Below are 10,285 nucleotides of genomic sequence, written 5' to 3'. Positions count from 1 at the left end.
GTGAAATTCATCCCAAACTGTGGAAACGCTTCAACACACGTAGTTTTCTCTGGTAATTTAAAACGTCTAAACCTCTACATTGCGTAAATATCTCAACACAAAGGACTGAAAACATGTGCTTTCGCTTTAAAGACGCCTCCGGGAGACACACTCACCGGTGAATCCGGGAGAACACAGACAGGAGAAGCTGCCCACTCTGTCCACACAGGTGGCTCCGTTGCTGCAGGGCTCTGAAGCACACTCATTCACATCAATCTGACAGTGAGCCCCCTGGAAACCCGGCACACAGAAGCAGGAGTAGCCGTCCCCGCGGATTCGACATATCGCCCGGTTTTGGCACGGGTTTGGGGAGCACAGGTCCACAGATGGAGGCAGCTTGTCGGGGGATGCACCTATGAACAGATCATGTTTGGAAATGTTAACATCAGATGGCATCATAGACTCAAGGAAGAAAGCTGCACCCAAACAAAACAAAACGGCATTTTTGTTGCTCTTATTCCTCAAAGCTTTTGCCTGATAGTAAAGTCAAGCCTGTTCTGGTGACATATCATTAAAATCTAGTTTATAGCATCTAGTTGTGTGAATGTTAACATACAACGATCCACGTTTTGAGTATTAACCACAAGAAGTTGCCTCAGTAGCCTTTCAAACTCCTCAGGAAGCGATGTGACAGAAAGAATCCAGTTCAAACAATCGATTGACTCGATTTCATGTCTGGCGTGAAGCTCTTTTCTCTTTGATTAAAACACTGGCGAGCATTTGTTGCCACAAGGCCTTTGAGGGCCTCTCAAGGCGTCGTGACTGGCTGCCATGGCAACCAGTCCCAGTGTTTGGCTTCAGCATTCAATCTATTTCCATGGCGACTGCATCCAACCGTGGATTCGAGGCGTTTATTCCTTTGCGGAGTGTTTTTTAATGACATTAAACAGCACACAGAAGATCAGCACTTGATCCTTTTCCACTCACGGCGACAAAAAAAACAACAATTTTCAAAACGTATATGATTAAGTCGTGTGTGTTGAACTTTGTTTTCATCCTAAAGACTAACATTTAAATTATTTTTTCATGTTAATGTAGTTAAATCATATTCTACTTAAGTTGTTGTAAATTTACTGTTTTTTTTTTTGTTGTTGTCATTTTCACAAACTAAACTGTTGTCTCGTCACAGATGTTGCACACCAACTCTTTCATGTTAGAACAAATACAAATTAGACTTTTCTTCATTAACCGACGCTTAAGATTCTCTCTTGACTTAAACAACAGGAGTCACAAACAGCCACAGCTTCCATGATCACACAACAACATAAAACACAGGAGCTACCATGTGCATGTCCGTGTTTAGGAGACTGTTTTATTTATTCTAAATAAAAAAATACAGTCAAACTACAGGAGATGCACCAGAAGTCTGATGCCAGAGACAACTGTTTGTTATTAACGACATTAATTAACAAGCTGATCCCTATAGAGGCATTTTGTCGGCTCTTCTTGAGTTTTCTTGAGTCACAGTTCATCATGTGGTTAATATTTGGTCAATGAAGTATAATTTTTCTTTTCTGCCAACAAATGTTTTTGTCACGATTGAACTGTATGTTACAAACTAAAGCGGTCGACTGAAATCAAAGCATAAAACACTTCTTCTGAAGCCACGTTGCCGGGCTGTAAAATTGGAAATCTGATTTATGTTGGCAGTCCTTCAGCTGCTAACATGCAAACTGCTCATTTAAGAGAAGCAAATGACTAAAGTACATCTGACTTAAACTACAGGCTTTAATATTTCTTATTGTCTAAATACGGGGAAAAAAACATGCTTCTTTTGTTTGTTACCAATTGAAGCAATTACTTTAAAATGATGAGATAATTCCCACTTAACAATGTATGCCATACACCATTTCATGACTAGAACACGGCTGGAAATGTTAAAAAAATGTGGACTAATGTGGAATGTGCTCTGTGTGTATGACGGCATTTTCTATCTCTATCTTCACAGCTAATTACAATTAAATAAAAAGCAAATTAAGACATATTAAGAAAATGTCCTTAACTCCATAAACCCCTTAATAATCCCCTTAAGCTTCTTGGACTCCATGCAGTGTGATCATATCACGTACAGATTCTGCACCCAGGATGTGGCCAGACAGGCTCAGGCAGCAGTTTCACTGTGACCTGCAAAACCAAACTTGTCGGGAGCCTCGTCCCGGTGATGAAGCATTACTTTTTTCCTCACTCTTGCTGACTAAAACCATATATCACGTCTGCCGTGAGACTCGCTCCCTACAGCTTTTGCATATGCTTGAAAACATCAAAGATGAATAGCTACCGGCGAGGCATCTCAAAATTGGCATACTCCAGGCAGAACAAATGGGACCAGCTCAGAGGCAATGATCCTCGTAATCCGAGGAATGTGCATAAGGGGACAAAAAGGCGTGATGCCACAGAGAGGAGGTTTCAAATCAGCTGAACAAGTGTCGCTTCTATTAGATGACAATCAGACTGCACCACAGTTCTCAAAGCCTTTTGAGCAGCGCATGAATATCAGATGAACACTCGAAAGTGCGTTTTGCATCGTCGTAACCGGAGAGATTCAAAATCACGATGAGGCTGGAGGCCACGAATGCAGCCCTGCTGATGTGGACAAAGATGTTCCAGTAATCACACAGTAATCATCTTTCAAGAGCACAATCAGGCTGAGAGACTATAAAGACGCAGAAGAGCACAATTACGCTTGGCGCTCCGTCTTCCCCAGCTCAAACACCAACCTTCTGCCATTGGTGGAGGTCAATCAATTTCACAGAGAGCCAGTGGGCTTCTCCAGGAGCAGCTTATAAACGTCTAGACTTGGACTCAGTGTGGCCGAGGTATGGACCGTATGGCCTGGGGTTATGATGGAGATCAAGGGTATCAGCGCTGACCATATGCCTGTATTAGCGCACATTACAACCAGGGTGGGCTTTTACATTTAGGCCACATTACATTCAGATTTTCCAGAGGTTTATAGCTCAGCCTCGAACATATTCACTCCTATAGATTAACATGTGATGTGGAGGAAATCACAACAGGTGGTGTCTGTTTCTGCTCGTCTCTGAATCTGCTGCTCTTTGGTCCCTGAGGCAGAGTTCAGAGGATTCATGAGCCAGGACCGCAGCTCCAGCCAACCACACATCCCCTCCCACAGCATGTAAGGCTTTTTCATATGCAAATAGCAAATCAAGGTCTTTGTCTGGGCCTATCTGGAGGCCTTCAAATGGCACATGCGGGACACCTGACATCTCCGCTGGACTGATGCATGCTGCTGCTGTCTGTCTGTTTGTTTGTTTCAGTGGCGATAAGAAGACATGGGTGTTCTGGTGAGACACAGAGACATATAGTGCATCCCCCTCCTCTTTTGTCCCATCACTTGTCCACAACCCACAACCGCCCCTCCAGTCGTCCCCTGTTTTGCCCCCCATTGTTAGAGCTTTTTAGTCATCTTTAGCTTTTCAGCCCTTTAGAAAATAATCACTATAGGCGATGATGTCACCTCACAGTCTTGTAATTAAAATTCCAAGCATGGACTGGTTAGAATTCAAGCTGAACTCACTTAAACAAACAGAAAATGGAAGAACATTTCCACAGTTTTGATTATTTGAAGGAGGTATTTGTATTAAAGTGTTAATAAAAGTGTTTTGATGCAGCGCTGCAGAATCCGTCCGAAATAATAAGATGCAACATTTTCTCTTGTTTGCTTGAAAGTCTAGTTTCAAGCTGGACAAATGCAAAAATCCCTGATGCACTACTGACAATATAGCAACAGCATGACATGAAACAAAAACCCATAACTTAGAAAACAACAGCAGACAGTGAAGTCAGAGGAGAGAAAGGAGCAGCCACTTACCATCCACCACAAACAGTGAGGAGATGAGAATTGTGCAGGCAAGTAACTCAAAAGTGTGACAACGGATTAAATCCATAATCATGACAGGAAACCATCCTGTTCGTTGTGTTTCAGTCCAGTCACACGCGGATGTGTCTCCTCCTGGATCTCTGTGCGTCTGTCTGCGGCGGCTCCTCTGTTGTCAACTCCAGATCCACTTGATGCGCTCTTGTGTTGCTGCTGGAGCACCAGCAAGAGCCCCATCAGCCCCATCACACGAGAAACAGGAAAAGACCACAGCGTGTCGTCCAGCGGACACACACACACACACACACACACACACACACACGCAGTGACAGATCACATGGGAGGAAGGTACAACAAGCCCAGCGTAAACAATTTATTAATAATACTAATCAAAAATAATAATTCATAAAATGTGACATAGTTTTCAATACTATAATGTTGCTAATGTTAGATGGCTGTATTGTGCACACAGTAATCTATCTCAAGAACATAAAAGCTAACCAAGAGGAAAAATTTATTTTTATGTCTAAAAAGCTAACGAGCTGTTAAGCTAATGCTACATTAGCTCGCTCGCTTTAGCACTAGCCAGCTAGCTTAAATTCTTCTTTAGTCTCGCCAAGTACTCCTGGTGACAAACTACTGTTTGTGTACACGTGTAGTGTGTTTGTGATCATCTAAGTGTGAACGTGTTTGTGTCAGTGTGTGTTTGTGTGTGTTTGTGTCAGTGTGTGTGTGGCTACCTAGCTAGCTTGAACTGGCTACTGCAGGCTACGTCCTCAGTTATGTGACATTATTTCTAAATATATGAATACTGGTGATAAAGTAGTTAATCTCCCTAAGTGTGAATTGTTCTTGGTCTGTTTATTCAAATTTAATTGGAAAAAGTCTAACCCTTGAAAAAACAAAAACAATTTCTGTATGTGTTAAAATTGGATGGAAGCAGTGCCAACATTTATAAATAAAATTATTTTATCCTTAAATATCAAGTTTGTAGAGATCAAAAATTACACGTGATATATATTTCCTACATGTCCATATGTCAGCAACAAAATAAAATAATCTATTTTTGAAAATAAAAAATAAAATGAGCAAAAAAGAAAAGATGGCAGAGCCACTGATTGATTAAAGAAGAATTACAGTTTTTGTTTTTGTTGTTGTTGTTTTTTCTTTAATGGACATACAAAACTATCTAATAATTACATTACAAAAAATAACTAAACAAAGAAATCATTGTTTTTTATGTTTGATATCTATCGTGAGGTTTTTCTTCGTGGGTGCTGAATTAATGTTTTAATATTAAATGATCAAAGGAAACTAAACTGCGGATGTCTGCGTATCAGAACGTAGCAGACATGATCCATATATTATGTTATTATGTTGGGACAGCGGTCATGTCTACGGACTGATCCCAGATCAGCTGTCTGCTGACCGCTGGAAGCGCCACGCGTTTCCATAGCAACGCCACCAGGAAGTTGAAGCCCCGAGGAGAGTGCGACAGACTTTTTTTCTCAACTTAAAAAAAAAAACTGGCCTCTCGCCCACACGACGCTGTCAGAATTGCACAATATGATCTCCACGACGCCCGTGTAGCGTCCCCGCCGCGAGTTCAGGATGTCTGCGTCCACAAGAGGCGGTTCAGCGCCGGAGCGAGCGGTGGACACCAGAGGTGACCCGGACCGGAGGCTAGCTTAACGCCGCGCTGCTAGTTAGCTAACAGATGAATGAGAAACAAACACAACACGGGCTGTGGTTAGAGACACATTACCCAGACTGCCAAGGCACACATCAGGTCATTTCTAATCAAATTCAGTTCAGTGTGCTTTGTTTTTTTTTGATATGAATGTCAGATGAACAATATTGGTAGATATGAAGGAAGGTGTAAATGACAGAATATGACAAGGAGAAACTACTTTTTTAGGTAGAAGGAAAGAGGATGAAAGAAGGACAACAGCAAAACAGTCAAAGGCCTGTTAGTGTCTACAATAAGCTATGTCAAGGAAACTATCTGTCATGTTCAATTATGTTTTAATTATTTGTCTCTGGTGTCTGTCTCCTAATAGAATATGTGGCGTTTCATTGTCGACTAGCTTTGTGCAGTTTGGGTAGAACAAGTCAAGTCACTGTTATTTATACAACACATTTCAGATGGCCGCTTTTGAGCCAAAGTGCTTTCATAATGGCAAATAAGATTGCCATTATGCATTTACCTAATAAGGTTAAATATTAAGGTTGATATGCTATATATGGTATCATTTGTCGTATGAGATTTTCTAAATAATTTAAACATCATGATTAAAGCCTACAATATGATATTTTAAAAAATAATTGGACGGTAAATAGGTATTATGAAGACATTGACAACGTTTCCCAAATTTGTAATAAACCAAAGAAACCAAAGAAAAATCAGAAGCCTTGTTAGAGTTCCTTGTGCATCATGCAGTAAAAATATAGGCTTGTTATTATGCTTGGAGACACGTAGCATTGTGCACCTTGCTGGTTGTCATTTACATTTTGTTTTTCTCACTGGCAGAGCTGAACTTTCCAGTTCCTGTGGAGGGCACAAAGACGGAGCCTCCTCCTGTCCAGCAGCAGTTCATCCCACATGAGCTTCTGGTTGGCTTCACTTCCACTGTCTGCAACAGGAGCACACTGGGGCAAACTGCACACATTGTTTAGCATTTACCTCCTCACTTCTCCAAAGTGACTCACTCATGCACACATTTGGTTCCATTTTATTGGAGTTTATTGGGGGGAAACGTATAATGTTGCTCTCAGTCTTCTGTCTGTCTGCTAATATAAAACACCATAGATTGAAACAATAAGGGTTACATGAGAAAATATGTTTTTTTTTAATATATATAATTCTAAGGAATGAATCCTAATGATGGTCTGGGAATGATGTCTCACTGACTAACTTAAACACTGTATAAAACTTTCATTTCAATGCTGTCATTTATCTGTCAAAGTGAGACTTGTGATCAGTGTTCTTTCGCTGACTCTCTGTACAGGGTCGTGGAGTTACACGGCCAGATCCAGTCTGGCATCATCCACTTGGACGCAAGAAGTATAAACACTTTTTGGAGCAGCCAACGTCTCTGACTGGAGCCGGAAGGTCACTCTCACAAAGACTTCAATGTGTCTTTATGTAATCAGTGCATGAACTAATGAGACTAAGGAGCATCTTCTCTGATTGTCATGCATGGTCGATACAGGGATATTTCATTCCTTTGTGATGCCATAGTAACGCAGAGGAAGGCAACACCGCTCCCACCAGTGACTGGCCAGAATAGCAATGGAGACACACAAGTAAGCTGCCTCATCTGACCTGTTCTAACTTCCCGGCCTTTTGACCCTTTATGCCTTCATGACAAAAATACAGAGTGTCTCACAATGTGCTTGTCCTTAATTAACTTTTTACATTTATCATAACCTGTCTGATAGGTAGTTTATGACTAAACCACAAAGGAGGAAAAAAGAATGTAAACAAAAGGGACACCTTATGGATTATTGTGTATGTGTCTGTTCTGTGGTATAAGAGGAACTTTCATGTTTGTTAAAAAGTTTAAAATGTGACAGTTGCTTTGTCATGTTGTGTATTTTTGTAAAGGGAAATACCTACTTTACATAGAAATTCAAGTTATTCATATTTGTCATATTCTGTGGTAGGAAGTTTTCCAGATGTGTTCAACATGTGTTGCCGTATTGCTGCACTGATCAGCCACAACACTACAACCAGCTGCATAACATTGTCAAAGTGTCTCTCATGCCACCAAAAAAAGCTCTGACCCTTCGAGTCATGGGCCTCACAGTCCTCTAAAGGTGACCCGTCGTCTCAGGCACCAAGACGTTAGCAGCAGACACTTCATGTTCAATGCAATGTTGGGCTTCCATGAGTTGGACTTGTTTTTGCAGAACATCCAAGAACACCTGGGAAACTGATGATGTTTGTAGTGTACCAGAGTGCACTGCATGAATGCCTGGACCCGAGATTTCCCAGCAAATTGTTGAGTGTCACAGCACCTCTGCTGGTTTGCCTTCTTCCCATAGTGGATCCTGCTGCCATCTCTTCCTCAGGGAAATGATGCACATGCACCCAGCTGTCATATGATGTAAAAGAAAATGTGATTCCACCCTCTTTTATTGCTCTTTGATCCAGTTCTTCTGACACTGTAGGTGTTTTTAGCGGCAGACAGGGGTCAGCATGGACACTCTGACTAGTCTGCAGCTTCACAGAGCAAACTGTGATGCCTTGTGTGTTCTGACAACTTTCTATCACAGCCAACATTAAGGCTGCAGCTATTTGGACTATATTAGGTCTCTTATAGGATTAAACAACAGGGTCTTTGCTCTACACACACATCAGTGAGCCTTTAGCATTTATGACCCAGTCATCAGTTCACCTGGTGTCCTTCCTTAGTAGCTACTAACCACTGCCCACTGGGAACACCACAGGCTCTGATCCAGTCGTCTAACCATTTCATTTTGGCTCTTATCAGAATCACTGAGATCCTTACGCTGCCCATTTTTCCTGCTTCCAACACATCAAGAACTGGCTGTTTACTTGATGCCTATTGTATTCCACCCCTTGACAGGTGCCATTAAAAAAGACAATCAGTGTCGGTGCTTTTAACATTGTGGCTGATCAGTGTACTTGTACACAAGTATACAATGAGAAGTGATAATCGTGGTCACTCTGTCTTTCAGAACTTGAGCATCTCAGAAAGTCTGATCCCAGAAGAGTATCACATTGTGAAAAACAAAGGGATACAGAGCCTTGAGTTCTATGAAGAGTGAGCTTCATTATATTCAATCTACTCTTTCCCTTTTCACTGTGCAGCCTGATGTTATCACTGTCAAAGTGGAGCTTTGTGTCAACTCTTTTGTTGTTTCTCTTCCTCAGTGCATTCACAGTGCAGCTGAAGGATGATGAGCAGAAGCTGCGGGTCTTCCCTTCACTGTGAGTTCCACGATATGGTTTAATCTAATAGACAGACAAGTTTTGGATGAGTAATCTTCACTGGGAGATTTTGTAGTCTGAGTTACGAACAATACAGCTTCACTCTAAGAGGGAAAAAATATTGTGCACTATTATACTGAAAAGAAAAGTGTTGAATGTCAGCAAGGGAACCATAAAAGTGTTGTGATACAAACCTGCGTGTCTCCTGTGACCAGGAGGCCCAGTGGCCGGCTGGAAGTGGTCCAGCTGATGACTGTGATGGACGACATGCTGGAGAAGGCTGGAGTGGATCAGCAGAGTGAGGAGCTGACTGAGCTCTCTGAAGTAGGCACACAGACCGACATGAGTTGTTCTTTGCCTCTATGACTGACACGACTGAAGTTCATGACGCACGTAGACCTGTTTTTATGCAGAGAGAAAGAGAAAAGACTTGGTGTGCTTTAAGTCCTGCAGAGCTGTGGGTGCTGCTAACTGACAGATTAACATTATTTTAAAAACAAAAAAAAGGACCCAGTGTTTGTGGTAGTGACTACACACTCACTGCACCTAAATATGATGGGGGCTCTTTTATTAACACTGACAGCAACAGTGACTTTGCTCAGTGCTCACTTACTCAGGCTTCTATGCAGCTTTTGTACACATTTGGATATTTCTTGCCTCATAAAAATGCAGCATGCTGAGACAGTGTACCATTAACATGACTGTCATAATCAAGACACATTGAGAGATGTATATTTGTATATGAAAACCAGAGCAGTCAGATATTACAGGAAGCATGGCCATACAGTGTGCACATGTGTGAAAGTGTGATTTGTCTTACAGCTGGAGGGTCTGCTTGAGCTGGTGAAGGTTGAGCAGAACATCTACAACATTGTTTTCCATGAACTGATCAGGCAGGTCAGTGTGGGCTGTGCTGAGAGAGGACAACTGCTTGCAAAACTCAGGTTAGCAGCCAAAACAGTAGGACATAAATGTTAGAACCTTACCTCTTGTTTCATGAACCTTACAAGCTTTAAGACCAAATGATCAAAATAGAAATGTAAGTAAAAAGTAGTAACTTTCTAACTTATGTTTTGGGAGAATCTTTTCCAGTTCTGGCTTCAGTTAGGCTTCTTTTCCCAGCATCTTGTGTGTTTGTTTGTCCAGGCAGCGCTACCAGTCCCTGCTGGATCGAATCCCACGCCGTCTGAAGGCTTTGCACACTGAGGTGGTGGCACAGCGGGCCCTGGACCGCCGGCTCACAGAGGAGATCCACCGAATCAAGACATCCATCCAGCAGCTAAGCACGTACGTAGGTCAGGGTCGGACTGCTGGGTGATGATGAATGATGTTACTGTGGGCTGTTTAGCTTAGAAACATGTTCATGGATTCATTCTGTTGTTAGAGGAAATAATAAATGCAAAAAGACCACATGCGCATTAGTCCCTGGCTCTCTTTCCACTCACCCCTCC

The 10,285-nt window shown here is 41.9% G+C and overlaps 2 protein-coding genes across 2 annotated transcripts in view; one reads left to right on the top strand and one right to left on the bottom strand.

The window, feature by feature from the left end:
- Positions 1-3,947, bottom strand: part of crb1 (crumbs cell polarity complex component 1) — a 27,305-nt gene extending 23,358 nt beyond the window's left edge. The window contains exons 1-2 of the mRNA XM_008293029.1: positions 3,872-3,947; positions 156-392 (exon numbers count right to left, since the gene is read on the bottom strand). Coding sequence (XP_008291251.1) covers positions 156-392; positions 3,872-3,947 — 313 coding nt within the window. The remainder of the gene's footprint in view (positions 1-155; positions 393-3,871) is intronic.
- A 1,541-nt stretch (positions 3,948-5,488) lies between these two features.
- axdnd1 (axonemal dynein light chain domain containing 1) overlaps positions 5,489-10,285 on the top strand; it is a 12,399-nt gene continuing 7,602 nt past the window's right edge. The window contains exons 1-9 of the mRNA XM_008293034.1: positions 5,489-5,543; positions 6,408-6,547; positions 6,886-6,989; positions 7,090-7,183; positions 8,582-8,667; positions 8,778-8,834; positions 9,050-9,158; positions 9,657-9,778; positions 9,981-10,121. Of these exons, the coding sequence (XP_008291256.1) occupies positions 5,489-5,543; positions 6,408-6,547; positions 6,886-6,989; positions 7,090-7,183; positions 8,582-8,667; positions 8,778-8,834; positions 9,050-9,158; positions 9,657-9,778; positions 9,981-10,121 (908 nt within the window). The remainder of the gene's footprint in view (positions 5,544-6,407; positions 6,548-6,885; positions 6,990-7,089; positions 7,184-8,581; positions 8,668-8,777; positions 8,835-9,049; positions 9,159-9,656; positions 9,779-9,980; positions 10,122-10,285) is intronic.

This window comes from Stegastes partitus, unplaced genomic scaffold, assembly GCF_000690725.1.
Source record: "Stegastes partitus isolate 25-593 unplaced genomic scaffold, Stegastes_partitus-1.0.2 Scaffold852, whole genome shotgun sequence".
Classification (NCBI taxonomy): Eukaryota; Metazoa; Chordata; class Actinopteri; family Pomacentridae; genus Stegastes; species Stegastes partitus.
The sequence above is the reverse complement of the archived record's forward strand: the minus strand, read 5'-3'. Positions and strand labels throughout refer to the sequence as shown.